This window comes from Panthera uncia (assembly GCF_023721935.1).
Source record: "Panthera uncia isolate 11264 chromosome A1 unlocalized genomic scaffold, Puncia_PCG_1.0 HiC_scaffold_17, whole genome shotgun sequence".
In the NCBI taxonomy this organism is placed as follows: Eukaryota; Metazoa; Chordata; class Mammalia; order Carnivora; family Felidae; genus Panthera; species Panthera uncia.
Genome location: NW_026057577.1, coordinates 24,958,691 through 24,980,879, shown reverse-complemented (window position 1 = coordinate 24,980,879; position 22,189 = coordinate 24,958,691). Strand labels below are relative to the sequence as shown.

The following is a 22,189-nucleotide window of genomic DNA, read 5'->3' as shown; positions in this document are numbered from 1 at the left end:
GGCTCAAACTCACGAAAGGTGAGATCATGATCTGAGCTAAAGTCAGATACTCAACCTACTGAGCCACCCAGGTGCCCTAAGAGCATGCCCTTTTAATGAGAAATCTAGGTTGTGTACACAGAATAAACTAATTATGATCTGGAGGAGAGGAATGTTTTTTCTGGTTATGGAAGAGATGGAAATTGAAATGTGTCTTAAATGATTGGTAGTATTTCAGCAAGTGAAGATAGAATGAGTAGGGTAGCACAAATTAAGGAAGTTGAATATAAGTTACTAATAGGGACCAGTGAATAGTCACATTGACTTGGCCACTACTTTTGAACTCTCATACCTCTCATAAGTGAAGCAGACAGACATCAACTCTTTCTGAGAAATCATCAGGAAATTTTGCATATCTCATTAGAGCTTTTATGTGAGAGGGATTTTTGTGTGTGTGGGGAGAAGAATAAAGAAGCAGTTTTCCCAGGCCTACTTGTGTAACATAAAGTAATAAAAACATTTTGGAGATGGAGTATATGTGGCTTTTGAATATCAGTTTTAATGGTTTAAAATTTATTTAGTAACTATTAGAGGTCCATTGAACAGGAGACATGATGATTTATCTGGGGGATTTATTGGACCATATAGGATGGAATTGGAGAGGAACAGGACTAAAGCAGCAGGATCAACTGTTATATATTGTAGTTCAGGACTGAAGTAAGACTTGAAAAATGAATGGTGGTAATGGCAATGAAAGAAAGGGCAGTGTGAGAAGAATTTCTTAAAACAAAAATTGAGAAGTTCTGAGAAATGATTGAAGATAAGATTTGGAAGACAAGCAGGGAAATTAGGATTATTCATGAAATTTTCACACTTGGGTAACTAGAAATTTTTGATAATAGCAAAGGATAGAACATTTGAAGGAAAACTTGTGGGGGAAACTGAAATTATTATGTATGTGATGTGAAGTTAATTACATGATTTACTTTTAGAACATCAGTATGCCTTTTTAAAAATAATTTCAAAAAGTATGGTTTAGTCTGACTGGACAGGCAATGTGGTCTTGTGTCAGTACCATAAGCGTTGGAGACAGACCTATATTCCAACTCACCTTTAAATTTTTTTTTTGTTTATTTGTTTTTGACGGAGAGCAAGCGTGAGTGGGGGAGGAGCAGAGAGAGAGAGGGAGACACAGAATCTGAAGCAGGCTCCAAGTTCTGAGCTGTCAGCACATAGCCCGATGCAGGGCTCGAACTCACGAACCACAAGATCATAACCTGAGCCAAAGTCAGACACTTAACTGACTTAGCCACCCAGGCACCCCACCAACTCACCTTTTTTTTTTTTTTTTTTTTAATTTTTTTTTTCAACGTTTTTTATTTATTTTTGAGACAGAGAGAGACAGAGCATGAACGGGGGAGGGGCAGAGAGAGAGGGAGACACAGAATCGGAAACAGGCTCCAGGCTCCGAGCCATCAGCCCAGAGCCTGACGCGGGGCTCGAACTCACGGACCGTGAGATCGTGACCTGGCTGAAGTCGGACGCTTAACCGACTGCGCCACCCAGGCGCCCCTTCACCAACTCACCTTTAATAATGAGTATTTCAATGTGAGAGTGGAAAGTTATCAGTCTCTTTGGATTTTACTTTGTTCATCTGTAAACTAGAGATAGTAATACTTGCTTACAGGACTGCTGTGTGAACTCGGTAGTATGTTTATGCATGCTGGCCCATTTTAAGGCCTCAGTAATTATTAGTTTTCACTTCTTTCTTAAAAGATGCCAGACTTGGGGTGCCTGGCTGGCTCAGACGGTGGAGTATGCAGCTCTTGATCTTGAGGTTGTGAGTTTGAGCACCACATTGGAGGTAGAGATTACTTAAAAATAAAATCTTAAAGATGCCAGCCTTACTCTTGGCTGTTGTCATACATTAAGATGGACACCAAAGAATTCATAACATTTTTGTTTTTCCGTTTAGCATTTCACTGAAATCATAACCATGATTGTTCCCTAAATAAATGTATAATCAGGCAGCTTATAATTGGATTAACTCAGAGGTAGTAATTATTGAATGTGTAGGTGTAGTTAACAGCTGTCATTTCTGGTAAGTGACTTTACTTAGAGGTTATATGTTTATGTGAGTGAGACTATTTCCTGGAAGGAAACTGTGGTCTACAGATCTTTATTATAATGTCATCTTTAATCTTTAACTCATGAACATTGTCCTATACAGACTATTTTCTTGAGGCAGTTTCTTGCAAGAAGTAAATGAATCCTCCTTATGAGCCTGTTAAGACTCCATAGACTGTCAGTAATATGGAAAAATTGGATATTTAATCAGGAATGTGAACATGTGTTTCAGGTAGAAAATTCCAAAGATAATGAAGATAGTATTCTACAAAGAGAAATTCCTGCCAGACAGTCTCGACGAAGGTTTCGGAAAATTAATTATAAAGGAGAGCGCCAAACCATTACCGATGACGTGGACATTAACAGCTATCTTTCTGTGAGTATATGTAGGAATAGTTCATGGATTTTCCTTAATTTTTATACATAGTATCTTTAATTTACATATATTTTTGATAATAGCATCACTTTGGGCTTAATGGATAAAATTTTGAGACAAATGTATTTCATTTGTTAAAATACTTCTCACTTGAGTTTGGTAGAAATGCTTGTATGTACCAGTGGAAGTTTTGTTTTACTTTTGGTTTTGTTTAAATAATGTAAAAAAAAAAAAAAAAAGTTCTTACCATATCTTTTTAGAACTTACTTGTGGATTTTCTTGCCTTTTTATTGCCTGAATGGAATATAGATTAGAGTTCTAGCTGAGAACTCAGGTAATAGACTCGTTGGGAGCTTTTTTCCTGATAAGCTGTAAGACATATAAAGAAAGAAAAATATGTCACTTTTTCCCTTGTGATATGAGAGAAATACAAATACTTTGTGTTAGTACAGAAACATGCGCAAGTGTTAGCGATAGGTTTTCACATGCAAATATTGAAAAAAGAGAAGCAGATGAAATAATTAGCTTTTGTCACACCACAAGAAACATAAGCTGTTTCTCCAGAAATCTTCAGTTTTGTAATTGTAGAGAACTTCATTTTAAACTAAAAAGTATTTGAATCAAGAAGTAAGAATAATCTAAGAAAGACTAAATCCAGGTGTATTTTATCAGTTTTCAAAGAAAACAGTCTAGAGATTGATTGCAAAATATAAAATATAAATATAAAAACATTCTAGAGATTGATTGCAACAAAATTCCCGAGAGTATGTTTAATTCATTTGGTTGTCAGAAACAGAAATGCTTCCTTCCATGTTAGGAGTAAGGAGGATTATTTAGGGAGTTTTGTATAGTGGAATAAGTGTTACATTTAAGACAGCTCAAAGGATTTAGCCATGCTTGCCTAACTTCATTGATTCCATACATTCTATTTCCAACCACAAAGAGTTACATGAAATGATCCCCTATTTTTTTCACCACATCCAGAGGTACACAGTGTTCATTTCCTGTTCTTTTTATTTAATCATTTCTTTAAAAGAATAATTTCTTTTTATGTAATAAATTCCCCCATAAAGAATTAATTTAAATGAACATGTTTTGCATTATTATGCAAGTAATACATGCCTGTTTTAGAAAAATTGAAAGTTGACTAGTCATTACCACCCAGTTATGTAACCGTTGATGACATTTTGTATATTCTTGGATAAAGGTTCTTTCTGCCTAAAGATAAATATATAAGCTTTTTGGCCAACTTGTAAAACTTAAACATGTGTTCTGCTTTATAACTTTTTAAAACTTACATGTGTAATCTGAACATCTTTGAATGCTATTAAAGAAAATTTTTTTACATTACCCTTAATAGTATCTCTTTATAGTGTCCTAATACTCCATTATAATAATTGTCATAATTTATTTACTTCCCAATATTTGGTCATTGAGAATTTTTAGGTTTTTTTTTTTTTAATGCTAATTATCTTTGTGGTTACATGTGTCCAGTTATTGGTTTCTTTAGAAAAGTTCTAAGAAGTAGAATTTCTAAATTAAAGTACCTTTAATTGCATTATTTGGTTTTCCTTATATGAGCTAGAGTGCATAGTTTGTATGTGTGTTTGGATTACTTACTCCAGTCTCAGCTCTAGTGTGTTCTTAGATTATTTGTGTCATGTCATGAAGCCTAATAGATTCTATATTTCCTCTAGGTAGCTATAGCTTATGCTCATGTCATTTACTTGTAACTCTCATGTGTGCTGAAAGTTGTCGTCTTGGGGTTATGCTGGGTTCCTGAGTGGACCAGAAAGAGCAACAGGCACACTGCTTGGGATTCAGTCCATTTGATGAGTCTAAGTGAAGTGTGGCATTGTTGCATTTAAAGGCTTCTATTGCTAGTTTTAAGTACTCAGCCTACTAAGTACTGTCAGGGATTTGGCAGAGGGAAGAGCTAAGTTGATTCAGGGTACTTAATAACTATGAGATTAGATTTTTGGTCATGATACTTGCATTTGCTGTTTCTTGAAATAATAGTGTGTGTTTGCTTTTGATTCTAAAAGGGATATATTTCAGGCAACTTGGAAAAGATTTTAAGAGCTTTTTATTTACTTTTCATTAAAGTCACCAGTATGTAAAAACTATGTGTCTGTTCAAATACCTATATATTGATAGTTGGTCTAGATAAGGATGCTGCTGTGTAGCAAAAATGTTAATTAGTATTTGAAAACATCCAGTAGAAAATTGGTTTTATGGCTACTCTGGGGCCCTTTACTTCTTTTGTTCTTCTGTCAGCGATTCAGAGAGATCAAAAGGAAGCATTTTTTCTTTTAGACAGTAGCTGAGTTTATCTTTTCATTTGCAAACTATCATCAACCTTTTCTTGCTAAACTGCTGAAGGTCAAAAATTCTTAAAGATGTACGGAACAATTTGTTACTATCCTTTGTCATAAGTATTATTAGTATATAACCTATACATCAAAGTTTTGTGAGTACTAAAGACTTGGCATGTTTTATTCTGTAACTGAACGCTTAGAATGATTGAAAAGAATGGTTTATTTTTATGAATTATTTTCATATTTTTGTCATATATTGCTTTATGTAAAGATGAGAACCATAATGGGAAAGGGAAAGGTTGTTTTTCTTAATGTTAAAAGAGCATTCCTGACAGTTATGTTTTTGAAACTTCTTTGGGTATTCCTCTCAGAGTTTTCAACAAATTTAAATGTTTTCAGATGCTCTCTGTGAGAATATTTTAAGGTTTGGATCTTTGAGTAAGGTGTGTTTCATATTTAGAAATAGCAAAAAGGTGATTGGGAGTAATCAGTGAATAAGATGGGTAATTATGCCAACTGGAAATAGTCAAGCAGTTACAGGAGACATCTGTGTTGACTTCTTCCTTACTTTCCGTATGATTGGGGAATTTCATCTAAATCCTTCATGCTTTGGTTGCTTTCGCTCAGAAACTGAGGTTAATATTTGTCTGCCTGTGTTACAGGGTGGTTGCTGAAGTACATGGGAACATGTTTGTACACTCATAGTCTAATCAGTCAGTAATATCTCTAGACACTTCCTTTCAAATGTTTCAAGATGTATACCCTCCTCACCTGTCAGTCTCTCCATGTGATTGCCTTAGTGTTCACTGCCATTCTTTCTAGAACTCTTGTAATAACATCTCTCATACTACTCCAGCCCACTTACACTGTAAAGGGAGTATTTTTTTCATTCTAAGAGATATGGAAAATTTTTTCTAAATTGGAAAGTGTTTCATAATCTCTTCATTAAAAGATACCTAATTAATTACTGTGTCCATGAACCATGAGATCACAGCCTGACTTGAAATCAAGAGCCACACGTTGAGCTGACTGAGCCACCCTGGTGCCCCTATTTTCAGCTTTACTGAGATATAATTCACATATAACACTGTGTAAGTTTAAAGTATACAGCATGATATTTGATATACATATTATATTGCAATATGATGACTGTATATGTGTGGATATGCATGTGTTGAAGGCTGAGAAACCTGTTGGTATAATCATCTTTTACATATACTGTTCCTTTTACTTAGAATGTTCTTTTATTTTTTGTCTTTTTGGCAAAAATCTTAATTGTCCTCAAGACTCAATTCCATATCATTTCATGGGAAGCCTCTGTGATTTTGGGGAAGAATTAGGTACACATCTCTGTATCCCATGTATATATTTGTGATCTTTCATGAGACTGTATTGTAATCATTTGTTCAGTTGTCCACCTCTCACATCAGATACTTGCCTTGAAAATGTGAACAGAACCATCATCATTGTGTCCTCTGAACTTACTATCTTTCAAAATAAGATTGCCTTTTTTCCCCCATCAGCTTCTTTAGATTCCTGTGTAACTTTGGGCACATTTTGTAACTTTCCTGCATCTGTTTTGATAAATAATCTATAAATTTATGAAAGGATTAAATGAGAGAATTTATGTAAAAGTTTCTGCCTAGTGTTTGGTGCTCTGAAAAACTTTCATTATGTCAGCAACTTCTATTCCTCTTGTTATTGTAAATACTCAGTCTTTGTTTTTGTTGGTTACAAAATGATTTTCCTATTTATTCTGTAGCTGAGTATGAAATACATCCAAGATATTTAAGCATGTTGGGGAGCCTGGGTGGCTCAGTCAGTTAAGCATTCGGCTCTCAGTTTCAGCTCAGGTCTCCATCTCACGATTCATGAGATTGAGCCCTGCATCCAGCTCTGTGCTGACAGTGTGAAGCTTGCTTAGGATTCTCTCTCTCTCCCTATCTCTGTCTCTCACCTACTCGCTCACTCTCAAAATAAATAAATAAACTTTAAAAAAAAGTTATTGAAAAGATATTTAAATATGTTAATATAATCAAAAACAAGCTAAAGAATTAGAGCAAAGGGAAAGGAAAAAGAAAATCAAGCTGGCTTGAGGTTAGGACAACCAATAGTCAGCCAACTGCCACTGTCCTCACCGCACCCCAATTATTTTTGTAGTGTGTATTCATAGTAGCTCACTTCAAACAAGGTAATTTCTTTGTCCAACCTTAAGAGGTAAAGTGGTTACTCAGTGTATATGAAAGTCACTGAAAGTGTGGTTTTCTGTATACAGTAAGTAGCTAGAGTCCAATTAAATGACAGCAGGAGATGTCTGCCAAAAACTGATCACTGGTTTTGGGATTACTGATTTGAAGGGCTTCTTTGTGATAGTAGTTAGCAAAGCCAGTAGTTTAGCTCAAGTGTCTTAAAATGTAAATTGCAAAACAGTCCTCCGACATGGGAAGAAAATAGTTTTTATTTATATGTAGTATTATCCTTTTAAATTTCTGGCAAGTTTTGTGTCTATTTCATAATGAACACAAAATATTTTCGAGGGGTGCCTGGGTGGCTCAAATGGTTAAGCATCTGACTCTTGGTTTTGATTGGGTCATGATCTTGTGGTTTGTGGGATCATGCCCCTCGTGGGGCTCTGTGCTGACAGCATGGAGTGTGCTTGGGATTCTCTCTCTCCCTGTCTCTCTACCTCTTCCCTGCTTGCATGTGCTGTTTCTCTCAAAATGAATAAACTTTAAAAAAAAATAAAAAGTTTGAGATTAGTTGGTTTTTAAATGTCTTCCTCACTTGGCACTAGTTTATTTTTTTAGCTTTCTAGCATCATTATTTTGTTGGAGGTCCCTTCCTTTGGTCCTGTTTTTCTCTCTCCCTGTTCTTAGAGCCTTCTTTACCTAAGGTAATTCTGTCCTTTGATAAAGCAGTTTGAATTTTAACATTTCCTCCTTTTGTCCAGAATGGCCTCCTACTGTGCCTTCCAGAAAACAGAGTAAACAACTTATTTAAGAATTTCCTGAATGTCTGTATTTTTTTTACGTAAAGTTGATTGCTGTGTTTTAATTGCCATCAGTGGTGAAAATTTTTCAAATGTAATGAGTTGAATTTTTAATACTGGTGTATATATGTGAAGTTAAATGGTAAAATTAAAGCAGGATCAGTAAGGGGGAAGTATCTTGGTTTCACCAAGTCAAGCACCAAGTATGCCTTTAGTTAACTTGAAATGAATTTCCAGAATACCAGAGAACATTCATGCTCATTTTTCTGAAAACATCAATAACTGAAATGTAAATAGGGACATTCTTCAAAGGTTTAAAAAAATCTTGTTGGTGTTCTGGTACTTCATTTATGAAATTAGAGCCCTTTTCATTGATTTCTCCTTGCTCCTGCTATATTTTTGAATAAGGAACACTATGGTTGTTTGGTGTGCTTGTTATCTTCTCTTAACTAGGTCCCACGTTCCTCAGTAGACAACATTTTTTTCTTTCTTGTCCCCTATGTTGCTTTTTACATTCTCAGGCACAGGATAAGCTACTGGTCATGCTTTTCTCTTTCTCCATCATGGCACCTGCATTTAAGTGGAACCATCAAACTGTTCGCAAAAAGACACATGGAAAGAGGGATTTCCATGGAAGCATCATGGGTCATGGTTTTAAATTTAGAGGACTTCCTTTTGGTCACCTTTATAGATTTTCTTTCTACCTAGTTCATTGTTCTAGGAACGTATGCAGGTGGTAGGTATGGTATGGTACTCTAGAATCTGATTTTAGGTGCACAAATTATAATGAGGCATGCAGCTCTTCCTCTTCTGCACCCTCTTTGATTTCATCTTAAATTTCCTGCTCTCCTGCGGTGCAGGCTGTTGAGTTTGGATTCAAAGCATATTTAGCAAGATTAAGACATAATTGTCAGTACAGCTGAATAGGAGGTGATTATTAGGATCAGATCATGTAACCACCTTTATGTTGGTATCCTGAATAATGGCTCTATTCTTGTACTGGTCCATGAATATGACATCTTAAGTTTTTTAGCAAAATGTGTTCTGCTTCGGTAGAGACTGTGAGTGTCTTATTTATCAAGCCATTCCTGTGGTAAGAAATGAGATCCTGCCCCCTGAAAGCTCATCAGAAATTAGAGGACTTTGGTCCACACATAAGATTCCTGAAATCTCCTTATGGAGGATGTCTTAGTCCATTCAGGCCACTGTAACAAAATGCCACAGACTGAGTGGTTTATAAATAACACAAATTTATTTTTCACAGGTCTAGAGGCTGAAATTTTAAGATGAGGGTGCAGGCATGTTTGGGTTCTGGTGAAAGCCTCTCAGCTTACAGACTCTGACCTCTCACTGTCTGCTCACATGATGGAAAGGGCTGGGTAGCTTTGTTAGGCCTCTTTTATAAAGGTTCCAGAGTCCTTTTATAGCAGTGGTGCTTTGTACCTTCATTACAGAAGAGGACTATCCTCTCAATTCGTGAGTGTCTAACATCTCCAAGTAGGAAAATTCTTCCCATTTGCCTCCTGAGAAATAATGTGGAATTCTTGACAGGAAGTTCTTGTACCTAGTTAGAGGGTGATGAGTCCACCAATGGATAGAGAAAAAGCAAAGGGGTGATACTGTAATCGAACTAAGGACAGATGCCTGCCTGGAGCAGTTTAAAAAAAAATTCTGAAGAAAAAATGCTCATTGTAGAAATGTAAAAACATGCAAGAACATTAAGAGAGAAACTTGCTGTAATCCTCAAACCAGAGATAGCTAGTGTTGCTAACGATTTTTAAATATATCTTGATTAATTCAGATCTTCTAATTTAGATAGTGCTGAATTTTTATATCTCCTACCTTTCTACTACACATTCATTTTTTTCCCAAAACATATAATATTAATATTATATCATACAAGTGTAACAAAGGATTCCCATGCAGCTTCTACTTTTTCTCCCTATTACAAACAACGTGTATGAGTAACTGGACTTGGATTTTTTTGTTAAGGTTGATTAGTAGAAGTTAAATTACTGGATTAAGGATATAAAAATTATTTTTAAGGCTCTACATAAGTATTGCTAACTTCTAAATGGTCGTTTTAAGAAATTGTCTTGATCAGTCACTTTTTATGAACTTCAGGAATGTTGGGAGCTCAAGGAGTGCAGGGTGTGCTCTTTTGGTCTCCTTTGTCTTTTAAGGTGACACTCATTCATATGGATCTGCTCAGGGAACCAGAATTGGAAAATTGTTTTTAACTTACTTGAAACTTTATGCAGTAGCTGCTAAAGAAACCTCTTCTGAAGATTGTTTGAAGCAACTCTGATATTAATATATACCAGTGGCCCAAGGTAATGATTTTCAAGAACATTTGGGTTGGAAGAATTATAACTACTGAGACATAGCAAACACATTAATGCTGATTTTTATTGCTTTTTAGTTTGATTTGTTATCTGTTCAGAAACTATGCTTTGTTCAGCATTTGGCTTTTATAGTACTAGAAAATGCATTATTTAAAATTAGAGAAGTGAGGGGCGCCTGGGTGCTCAGTCAGTTAAGTGACCCAACTCTTGATTTTGTCTCAGGTCATGATCTCATGGTTCAGGAATTGGATTCCCACATTGGGCTTTGCACCGACAGTGCGGAGCCTGCTTGGGATTCTGTCTCTCTGACCCTCTACCACTTGTTCTTTCACTCTCAAAAAAAAAAAAAAAAAAAAAAAATAGAGAAGTGATTTAAAGGTGGTCTCAAATATAATCCATGAATCTTCAGATGGAGAGAATATTCTCAATAGTTTAATCTTTTAAATGAGATTTATTTTTCCACTTATCTTTATATATAGCTCTATTTTAATTATGGGTAGACCTCATTTTTAAAGAAAATACAGTATTTTAAAACTTTACATTAGCTTTGCATATAGTATATAGCACATTTGACTGTTTACTATACACATAGAATGTATTTATTTGCATGTGTGTGTAGGTGATTGAATGAGTGAAAAATGCTTCATATAACTGCACAGTGTAGGGGAAAGTGGAAGCGTGGTGTGCCTTTTTATTGTTCCTTCAGTTTCACTGATTCTAATTATAGAAGCTTACATCACCTTAGTTGGTGATGAAGGCTTCCCTCTCCTTTGCTTTTTCTTCCTTGATCACTCCCTAAGGAAGGATCATATTTCATAGTGCTTATGTGTCCTGCTGGTAGCTTTAACAGAGTTTTCAACAGCATGGTGCTGACCATTTAGTGGACATAGATGATCATGTGCTGAAGCACACTTTTCTTACAAAAGAATAGGAGGAGAGTGTTGATACTCTGGCTTCCCTATTTTCAGAAAGGCTGACGAATAGATAGAATGCAATTTGAAATCAGGAATTCCTGAGGGGCACCAGTAATCAGAGTTAACTATGTCTGGTAACTTAATGAAGATTCATTTCAAATGTTCAAGTTAAGCAAGGGATGAGGAAGAGGTGGGAAAGCTTGCTGTGATCTTTTAAAAGGGCTTGTATGTTACCTCTGCCATTACGGTAAACGGTCATTCATCTTCCAAAAGGATTAAAGTGTTTTTACTATATAAATCCATACATTTAGCAATTTATATTTTGAAGACCAAATACATAAAACTGAAATACAGAAATTAGTGGCCTGTTTATTTTATTTTGTGAAACTCCATAATTTTTCTTTTGTTCACATGCTTTTGAGGTCGGTTTCTCTTAAGTTGTGATTGCAGTATTTCAATGTGCAGATGGGAAATAAACGATATGGCTTTGCCTGACATTACTATGACCTGGTTTTTCTTATTGTTGTTTTTTTGTTTTTGTGTCTGGAATGTATATTCTCTGATAACTTACCTTTATCCCTAATGACCTTTTTTCTCCTCCTTTTCAGTGTTGTTGCTTATTAAGTACAAAGTATACTTCTAGTTTAGCATCTATCAGAACTTCGTTTTTGGCTTTCTATGCAATATGAGTTCAGATGTTTTGGTTTGTATTTTTGTTTAGATATAGTTTATACAGTTAACATACATTTTATATCTTAGCTATATAGCATCTAGATTTTTATAAAAATAACTTTGTAATGCTTTGAAGCTTTCAAAGCCAATATAGGTTGATTGCTTTATTTTATGGTGGTGCAGAGGATCCTCCTGAAGCTAAAGATTTCATCTTATGTGGCTTAGCATTATGGCGTTTGATGTACAAGGGAAATATATTCTTAAATGGCTGTCCTGTGGTGATGATTCCTAGATAATGGGTAGATCAGGGCATTCTCCTTGCTGCAATTACTTCATTTGAATTGGTAAGATAATAGAATGAGATCACAATAAAATTCTAAAAATGATGGAAGTGAAAAAAATGTTCTTTCACCTGATCATATTTTTAGTGATTTGACAAATTACTGACTATTCTCTTCAAAAGATGTTTATTTCTTCCTTCATTAATTAAGAGGTCATGTTGTTCTTTCTGAAGAAGTAATGTGGTCTGGTGTACCATCAGAGTGCTGGTGGATTCATAGCTGAATATAGGACTTGGCCTATTTGTTTCTTTCATGGTATTGTTGCACAGGGAGAGTCTGCATGCACGATTCGCCATAGGGTTCCCTAGAAGGGCACATAGTATGAGATGTTGTGTAGAACAAGGAAAAGGGTGATGTCATCTTCACTTCCAGGCCACACTGAAGGAAAAGAGAATTGTTGCTTTATTGAATTGGTGTTTACAATAGTAGTTTCTAACATATGGCTTTTAGTGGATTGCATTTCACACACAGGGCAGCAGTTTCTTCAAGCAGCTAAGAGATAGCTCTCCCTTGCTCAGCTTGAGGTCCTTCTTTGTGTGCTATCAGCATGATTTATTATAAAAAGGGGGAAACGTGACCATTATGATTTTATTTTTGATTTGGTAATAATCTATCCTGTTGGTACTGTACGTGAATGTAATTATTATCTCCCACTGAAACTGAAATACTCTTTTAAGTCATGTTACAGATGTTTATGTACAAAGGCTTGTCTTTTAGAAATTTATCTTTAGGAATTGTTGGGCTTCATTTACATACAGTGCCTGCTATCATTTTTCTGTTTTAAAAAATGAGTGATTAAAATTAGATTTTAGCTAATTTATTCTTGAATGCTTAACATTATGGTGAAACTCCCAACTCATTGTAGTTTATTTAAAATAATTGAAAAAAAATACTTTGGTGTTTGAAAATCAGCCTCTATATATTTTCCATGTTTTATGTTTAGAAAGCTACTCATGCTCATTTGTATTTTTGAAATTTAATTTTACATTTAAACACAAAATTTTTACATGTATTCCTTTGAAATTTTTGCAGAAAACATAATTCTTAAGTTTTATAGAAATCTTGATTCATAAGTGATCACATATTTTGAAAGCATGAGTTGTCTTTGTTCAGAATAATATTTAGCTTTACTAAAGTTAATTGTAGTTTTATACGTAACAGCATAATTCAGATTGGCAGCATAGTATTGTTGAGAAAGTGACTCATACTTTGCCCAGAGGTATTGAAGACCTCTTTTTTGGGGTATGGGAGTGTGTGTGCTAATGACAAGATGTTTCTTTGACAGTGGAGTCCTTTGTAGTAACACCTATCTCTCAGGTTATAATTTCTTCTCTTACGTTGCATACCACTTGTCTTCATAATAGTGTTAGGTTAATAAAGCAAAATAATTGTGCTCCTCTGCTTTGTTCATCAGTTGTAAGTCTCAGAATTTTATTGTCTGAAGGTGTACCAAGCATTTTACCGTTGGAAACTGTGTCTTTTTTTCGCCATTGGGAGGCAACATTACCACCTTAAGTGCAAGCTCCTCATAGGAGTATCTGCAATAGATGCCTTGTGGCAGAACTGTGAAGAGTAAGGGTGGGTACTAGAGGAATTGTGTTTTTCGATTGGACAGGGTGTGGCAAAAATTTTTTTTTTGTAATTTTTATAGCAAAATGAGGTTAATTTTTCGTCCAAGCTCAAATTTTTAAGCAGTTATAATTTCATTCTTCTCTTATGCTTCTGAGTTTTACTGGCTTCCTGTGTCTTTCTAGGAATTGAGCATTGGGCTGCAGGAAAGTACCATATTGCATAGATTATTCTTCCTCAGAGGAGTTGGTACATGCTGCAAGTCGGCTGTTGTGCCTGTGATGTAAAAGCTTTCCTTTGCAAAATGCAATTGTATTGTTTCCACTGAAATGTACTAATTACAGAAAACCTTAGTGCTAGTTTTGATATTTGATGTTAATTTAGAGTATCTTGAAGGTTACGTTTTAGAACAGTTAATTGATAAATAGGAAGTTTTGCAGGCAGAAATCCCTGAATGAGTAGTGTAACAAATACATGTGTGATATCTGAGAACTGAGCTGCCTTATGTATTTGTAATGCAAGTATCTTACTAGAGCTAATTATTTTCCCTTGGGAGGACAATCCTGTGCTAAATTTGAATAATAATATTAGGAAATCTGTCTTCCCAAATAAAGCTATGTATCAATGTACAGAATTAAAAATCAAGATGGATTTTTTAAAACTGAAATAGGTGCTGCTTGCCAATTTTTTTTTCTTATAGAATTTAGCTTGCTGACGTGTCTCATGGAAGGGTGTGTGTGTGTGTGTCTGTGTGTTCTCAGTAAATTGCTTTTTGGGCTACATCTGCAGATACAGTAGCCAATTGATCTAATGCAGTTTCTGAAGGCTTTCTATACAGGTGATGTCATCCTTTTAGCTCTATTCTCCTCCCACTCTCTTTCCTTCTTATTAGATATTTCATCTTACTGCAGAGCATGGAATCAATAGGAGCTTCTCCTTAGGGAGCTGCTGTGAAACAGGCAAGGACAGTAGGAATTAAAACACTAACATATAGTCTTGTTTTAGCAGAAGATGTAGGGTTTTTGTATCATATCCTATATAAATTTTCAACCAGAAAAGCCAGAGTTAGATCAGCATTACTGTCTTACTGATGCATTAGAACAAGAAGCAATACTGCTGAGCTGTAAATAGTGCATGTGAAAAGAGAACATTTTAATTTTGGAGATTTTCAGGCATTCTCCAGGACAAACCTGTTAGAGCATATCTATCTTTTAAGTACCATTTGCTTGCTCATCGGTTGATTTTCTTTTTTTAAACCTTTGGTGATTAAGAATATCAAGAAGAAACTTTCATTTTAAGGATACAGTGTTCTGGTTTGCTTCTGATGCAGAAGAAATACTGCAGTGCTTGCTCTACAGAATGAAATAAGTTGAAGAAGAGACAAAGCTGTGTTACAGAGAGGAAAGGTTTCTCAGGATCCAGGAACACAGATTTGGTGCATGTTGCCTTATTTGCGCTGATTGATACCGTATTAACTGTTGTGTTACCGCTGTGCATGTCTGTGCCAGGTGCCTGAGGAAGCATGTGTATGTCTGTATGTACTGAGCCAGAAATGTAAACATCTTAATTTGCTGTGATTTGCTTGTTAAAAGTGAACCTTGTGATGAAAACTGTTGCAGTTATTTAGAACAATACTCTGAGCTACTGAAAGCTCCTAATTTCAGTGTGAAAGGGATTTGGAGATCTGGGATCTGCCTTTATATAACACTGCAAATGGCGTATGATTTGTAAAAAGAAACTTAACAGAATTTTGTCATCATACTCATCCGTGTGGCTCTGGTTTGAAAAGGAAACTACCCTTTCCAGCCCAGGAAATGGCTTTTCTTGTTCGCTGTTATGCCAATTGTCTTCAGCCATGGGCCTCCAAAGTAAGTAATGTGTATTATTTTCTTAGAGATTGATATAATCTAGTTATTAAATTTAAATTCCATTTTGAATGGTAAATGAGCCTTATTGTGCTGTTACATTTTCTAAACTGTAAAAATAAGAATTACAAAGCAGTCTTAAAAGCTAAATCTCATGGCCATTTTGTTTTTCAATTTAAAGGAATCTCTAAAGTGTCCTAATGTACTTCTAAGAGGATATGAAAAAACCTTCTTAATAATCTGTAGACTTAAAATGTAATGCATTTGAGGTGTACTGTCTTCAGACTGAATCATTTGGTTATAGCTATTTCTGTACTTTTCTGTGAGTGTACTCTTTAAGTTGATGGCATTGTATTGCCTCATTTTAAGTGGTTGATGTATATAGCTATGTTAGTCTAATCTCTAGCTTATGCTATACAAATTTTTATCACACAGAAATTTTAGGAAGACGGGGTAATTCTTAACCAGTGGAATATGAAGAAAATTATTATTAAAAGGAACTATATGAAAATTTTTTATAATGTTCTTAAGCATTTTAAAAATAGTAGTAAGTGAACTATTAGTAGCTTGAGACATTAAGATAGCATCTGTTATATTTGTCATTTTTTTTACAGCAAACATTAACTCACAGTAAAGCAGAATGCTACACAAAAGGACATGCTAGGTTTTAGGAAAATATACAGTGTAATTTAATAAATTGTATTGTTTATATTGGCTGTTTATATAGATCTGGAATCTGATGCCACTCAAGTTCTCTTTCCTGTTATGTAAATTTCAAAACAAAAACAGAGTAGTATGAATTTTTAGTTTTGTCTTATAAAAACTAAATGTGTTAGTAACACTTTAATTGACTCTGTTAAGATTTCTTTATGGTTTTGTTGAATAGAGACAGGCACAATAGAGGCATTTCCTAGGATGAAATCATGTCTTTGTTTAAAGGTTGTCCTACTGATGGTGACTAAGGGAGAAATACTAGGATAGCGTTGTAGTATACAGTTTTATCTGAAAGATGGCTCACTGCCTATCTTTCTTAAATGCAGCTTCTGGAAAGACATTGACATTCATTATCAAACAACTGATTCAAATGTAAAGAGATGGAAAGAAACATAGGTATACACTTCATTTGTACTATCTGGTAAGACAAGGGTGGCCTCTGTAGTACAAATGCCACCTGTGGGGTCCATGCTTTGTGGATGCTTGATGGCGACACTACTGAGATTTAAAACATACAGAAGGGAAATGGATGAGACCAAATGAATAAGCTTTAAAGAAAATCAAGAATGAGATATAGGGGTTGTTTTTTTTAGAATAACAACAAGAAATAGACCTTGGTGGTACTGGTAATCAACTTTTAAGATTTAACAAGTGTAGAAGAGCCAAAGGGGATTTAAAAAAATCAGATTTTAAGGTTTGATTCGATGCCAGCAAATAACATCTGAGCAGGATTCTGTGATTAGTACTTGACTATGTAAATTAAGTATTTATAAAAGAGTACATGTCTCCTTTTCCCCTCCCCCATCTTTCATGTTATTCCTGATGGAATTTTAACTCCGGATTGTGATTAAACACATTAAACCTGTGATTAATTTTTCATACTTGGTACTTTTGATTTTCCAGTACATCCTACTGATTTTTGTTTATTAATTCATGTATTTTGCCCACCCTACTACTTGGATTTCATTACTTCTGAATTCTTTTATGTTCTTAACAGAATAAATGGTTCTAGCAGCAAGAGAAGGGGGAAAGGGGCGTAGATGAACTTAAATGTTCATAATGCCTTACTTTATATTTATAAAATAATTGTTTATTATATAAAATAATAAATCTAAAGTCTTTTCTTTTTAGCACTTTGAAAAAGTTAATGCCTTGTCTTCTGGCATCCAGTGTTAGTGATGAGAAGTCTGGACTCCTTTTAATTCTTATTCCTTTGTCAAGCAATCTGTTTTTCTTGTTGTTTGTGGTTAGTTGTGTTTTTCTTTGGATTTTATTTTTATCCTTTATGCCGTGAAGTTTTACCATGGATTGTTGTAATTTTTGTTTTGTTTTGTTTTCTTGGTACCTGGAAGTCTCTCTCAAGCTGAAGATTCCCCTGGGTATTCATTTATGGGAAATTTATTTTTTGAAAACTGCAGTTCTCGTCTTATTGCTCCAGATGTTAGAACTCTGGATCTGTCCAAAATATCTCTAAACATTTGTTTCATACTTTATTTTGATTCCATGCATTTTCAGTCTGATCTTCTAGCTCACTGATTCTCCACTTGTGACCAGTTGCTGTTCTGCTCTTCATCTTTTAAATTTCTAATTGTAGTTATCATTTATGAAATCTCCACTGATGATTTTTCACAACCACCCTTGTTTAATAACTTGTTTTCCTTTTATGGATACCATTCATTTACCTCATTGTTGTCTTAGCTTTTTCTTCACGTTTCGGTTCTTAGTTGAGTGTGTGTGGATTTTTTTCAGGAGGTTGATGTTCCTTGAGTGAATTCACCTTCCTGGTCTGTGGAAATTGCTTGCCCAAAGGAACTGTTTAGTGGATGGAAGAGGCATTACCTCTTTGGCTTCTATTTGCCTTCTCTTAGGTGCTCTTGGGTCACAGGTCAAGGAAGTGCTTCCATTTTCTTTCTTTTTTTCTTAAAAAATTTTTTTAATGTTTATTTTTGAGAGAGAGAGAGAGAAAGAGCACAAGTTGGGGAGGAGCGGAGAGAGAGGGAGACACAGAATCTGAAGCAGGCTCCAGGCTCTGAGCTGTTAGCACAGAGCCCGATCGGGCTCAAACCCACAAACCATGAGATCTTGACCTGAGCCAGAGTCCGTCACTTAAATGACTGAGCTACCCAGGCAACCCCAATTTTCATTTTTACACACAACTAAATCTATAGGTTGTTTTTTTGTTTTGTTTTGTTTTGTTTTGTTTTTGGCCCTTATCTCACTTGACCTGTCTGTAGCTTTTGACACAACTGATCACTCCCTTCTGAACAGACTTTGTTCAGACTATAAGCCAAAGTCTTCACCATGAGTCACTAGACAGTGTATGACTCTTCTCCCTTTATCTTCTGGTACATTCCTCCTCATTCATTGCATCTATTCTAGTTTTCTTGCTTGTCTCAAAGTTGCCCACTCTTTTTAACTTTTTTTTTTTTAATTTGAGAGAGAGAGTATGAATAGGGAAGAGTAGAAGGGGGAGGTGGAAAGAGAGACAGACTTAACCAGGTTCCATGCTCAGTACTGAGACCAACACGGGGCTTGATCCCCCAACCCTGGTATCATGACTTGAGCCAAAATCAAGAGTCAGAAGCTCAACTGACTGGGCTACTCAGGCCCAAAGAGGAAACTGATTTCCTTTTTTCTCAACAAGCCTGTCAATACTTTAAATAAACTTACTATTAAATGCAAATATTGAATGAAAGCTGCTCTTTGCTTTTAAAAATGTTAAAGTGGGGAGATACATGTGTCTTAGAATGGAAAAACTCTAATACTTACTGTTGTTTAACAGTATTCCTTCAAACTTCATCTTTTAGTAAAAATAATGAATTTGAATTAGGCACGCATGCTTCCGCTATAGTTTGACTTGCCTCAGGCAGAGTGCTGGTGTAACATACCCAAGGCTACTGTGATTAGATAAAGCTTTTTCCTTTAGGGCTTTTGAGAAATTGTAGACTGTCTCTCTAAAACAGGTTCCAAACTGTGCTTTTGGGGTCTTAGAGTCTATTTTTAATTCTCTTTCATTGTCAGCAGGTATTTCAAGGACATGTCACTCTCTCTAGTCCTGGAAAGTCCTTTATAAATCTGCTTTTAATTTCATAAGGCTTCTGTCTTCTTGTGCCTTCACTAATGTTTCATGTCTCCATATGTATGTCTTCCATTTCATCTTCTATGATGCTAGAGTAATCTTTTTAAAAAGGAGATCTCTTCTAGTCATTTTCTTGCTTAGAGTTCTTTAATAGCTTTTTTTCTAGTAGAGGAAATCTAAGAATACTACTTCTGGCTCTACGTATATCCCTACCTGAGCTACCCTGATTTCCTTACTGTTTTCTGATTGCATCATGCTCATTCAAGCTTATCTAGATGGGTAGATAGGTAGGTAGGTAGATATAGATACACATACACACACATATACATAATAGGAATAGAGAGAGCATGAGTACTGCATTCAAAGGAGTAGGGTGAAAACATACAAGTAAGTTCACTTTCCACTCATTTTCAGCTTCCCATATAGGCTCTGATGTTGAGAGTTTTTGTTTTTACTAATTTATGTCACTTTGTACTTGGTTTCTGATGGTTTTAAGTTACATGCTCATTCTTAGCTCTGTTTTGTATGTCAAGTATGTTAGCACTTACCATGTTCTCATAAGGGATTCTGGTAAAACTCATTTTTGACCCTTATTTAATTTTTTCATCATAAAATGCCAGAATGTATACTACTATGTGTATAGCTACCCTTACAGAGTAAGGGCTATAGAATTTTACCACATTCCAGTGTTTGTGGCCATTTTTTAAGTGGGAAGGTAAGAGAAAATTACCCTCACATACATGGATTTATATATATTTGTTTTCAGTTTTGAAAACATTTCAAATAATTTATCCATAGAAATAATAGAGGAATGTTTTCTTCATGCTGAAATTCCTTTTGGACTACCAGCCTTGATCTTTCTCTTTCACTGGAGAGTACTACTCTTGATTGTTTGGTATATATTTCTCCAGATCTTTTCTCCCACCCTTAGATAAGTTTGTACACAGAAAATATGTAATGGTATTTTTAGGCTTTTAAAAAAATGAGTCTTACATTTATAATGATAGTTACCCTTTTAATCAGTGTATCAAGGAGACCTATTCAACTTTGACTATACAGGTCTACCTCATACCTTAAACTGTTGCACAGTATTCCATAATAGGCTATAACAATTTAGCCATTCTCCTTGTGATGGTTGGTTTTCTTTAAACTGTTACAGTTTGTTCATAATGAATGTTCTTGTACATTCCTCCTTACACACCTGTATGCTTTTTTAGGATAGATACCGGAAGAGGACCTGTTGAGTCATAGGTGCATGTATTTTAAATGTAATACTTCTTAATGTTTACTTTCCAGAGTGGCTACTCTTCAAATCACTCTCCAGAGTGGCTGTCCCAATTCATAACTCCCATTAGTAATTTATGAGAATATTGTGTTCCTCCATAGCCTTGCCCATATTTTGTATTATCCAGCTTTCTTTTTGCCAATTGATGAAAAAAAGGTAGTTGTTTAAATTTTTATTTCGCTGGTTGTTGGCAGGGTTCACCAGTCTCTTCCAGCAGCCTTCTTCTCCTGCTGCTGTGACTTAATTGGTCCTGTATTGATATGGCAGAACCAAAAGCAAAGCAGTATTGGGGTCTGCATATAAAGCACTTGCCCCAGCGACGCCTGGGTGGCTCAGTCGATTAAGCATCAGACTTAAGATCAGTTCATGATCTCATGGTCCGGAAGTTTGAGCCCCACATTGGGCTCTATGCAGATAGCTCAGAGCCTGGAGCCTACTTAGGATTCTTTTCTCTCTCTCTCTCTCTCTGCCCCTCCCTCCCCCCCCCTCTCTCTCTGCCCCTCCCTCCCCCCCAACTCCCCGTCTCTCTCTCTCTCAAAAGTAAACATTAAAAAAAATGAAGTTTAAATCACTTGCCCCAAATTGTTACCTGGACCTACAGAGAACTTTGAATCCATGAAATACACACTTTGGTAGGTTAAGTCTATCTGAGACATAACAGCAGCTGTCTGTCACTGCCCTTCTCAGAAGCTCTCTGTTACCTATCGGAATCAAAGTTAAAATACATACTTTGTTCGACATTGAAGATTATGCTCTACGTCTAGCCTCTTTTAATCCATGCTTTCTCCTTTATATGTACACAGTCTTCAACAGACTATGTACTTTTTCATAATCTTTGTCTGTATTCAAGCTGAATAACCTTTCCAACCTCCAAATAAAACTTTGATACTGGTCCTCATGGACATTTGAGCTCCAGCAGAGCCCAGAAGTTCAGGTATAAAAAAATGGATAAAGGAACTGTGGAAATTAGGAGAGATTGAAAGACCTGGTAGGCTCCAAGGATCATGGTGAATTGAGATTGCTCGTGAAAGGTCAGCTATTAGGTCCCTTCTGGGATCAGGAAGAAAAGAAAAGTCAGAGAAGGTTTAAGAAATTAAGAATTCCTGTGGGAGGAAACTTTTTCCCTTCTACCTCTTTTGTTAGAAAGAAAATAGGAACTGTTAGGTGTTAGGAATTCACAACTTAGTATCAGGAAACAACTTAGTAGGAAAGAGCAACTGATATATAGTCAGGCTGGCTGGATTTCAAATCCAGTTTCCCTTCTTCCTAGCTATGTGACTGTGGGCAACTTGTGTAACTTCTCTGGGCCTTGGTTTTCTAATCTTTGATAATTAAATTAGATGATATATGTAAAAAGTATGTAGAAGGGAATGTTTGCTAGCTTACATATTTGGCACACTTAATGAGCAAACATTAGCTGCAGTGACCATCATTATTATTCTCATCAGATAAAAAAGTTGAAAGGATTCCTATGTGTAGATCTAAATTTTCTTCATGAGGTAGAAAGGAGATGCTGTGTACTTGTAAATCTGTGTGCACTCTTCACTCTTAAACTGTGGTCCTTGAAGGTGGTACCTATCTGCTTTCATCTTTATGTTACCAGCAGAGTTGCTGGT

At 35.5% G+C, this 22,189-nt stretch overlaps 1 protein-coding gene across 11 annotated transcripts in view; it reads left to right on the top strand.

The window, feature by feature from the left end:
* RAPGEF6 (Rap guanine nucleotide exchange factor 6) overlaps positions 1 to 22,189 on the top strand; it is a 214,405-nt gene that overhangs the window by 67,802 nt on the left and 124,414 nt on the right. For 10 of the 11 annotated variants that reach the window (XR_007461556.1, XR_007461555.1, XR_007461558.1 and 7 more), the window contains one exon: positions 2,339 to 2,482. Coding sequence is in view for 3 of the 11 variants with exons in the window: in XM_049648461.1 (XP_049504418.1) it covers positions 2,339 to 2,482 (144 nt within the window). In the remaining 8 variants the exon portion in view is untranslated. Of the gene's footprint in view, positions 1 to 2,338; positions 2,483 to 2,528; positions 15,499 to 22,189 lie in introns of those variants that run through there. The other variant, XR_007461560.1, reaches the window with a different exon arrangement.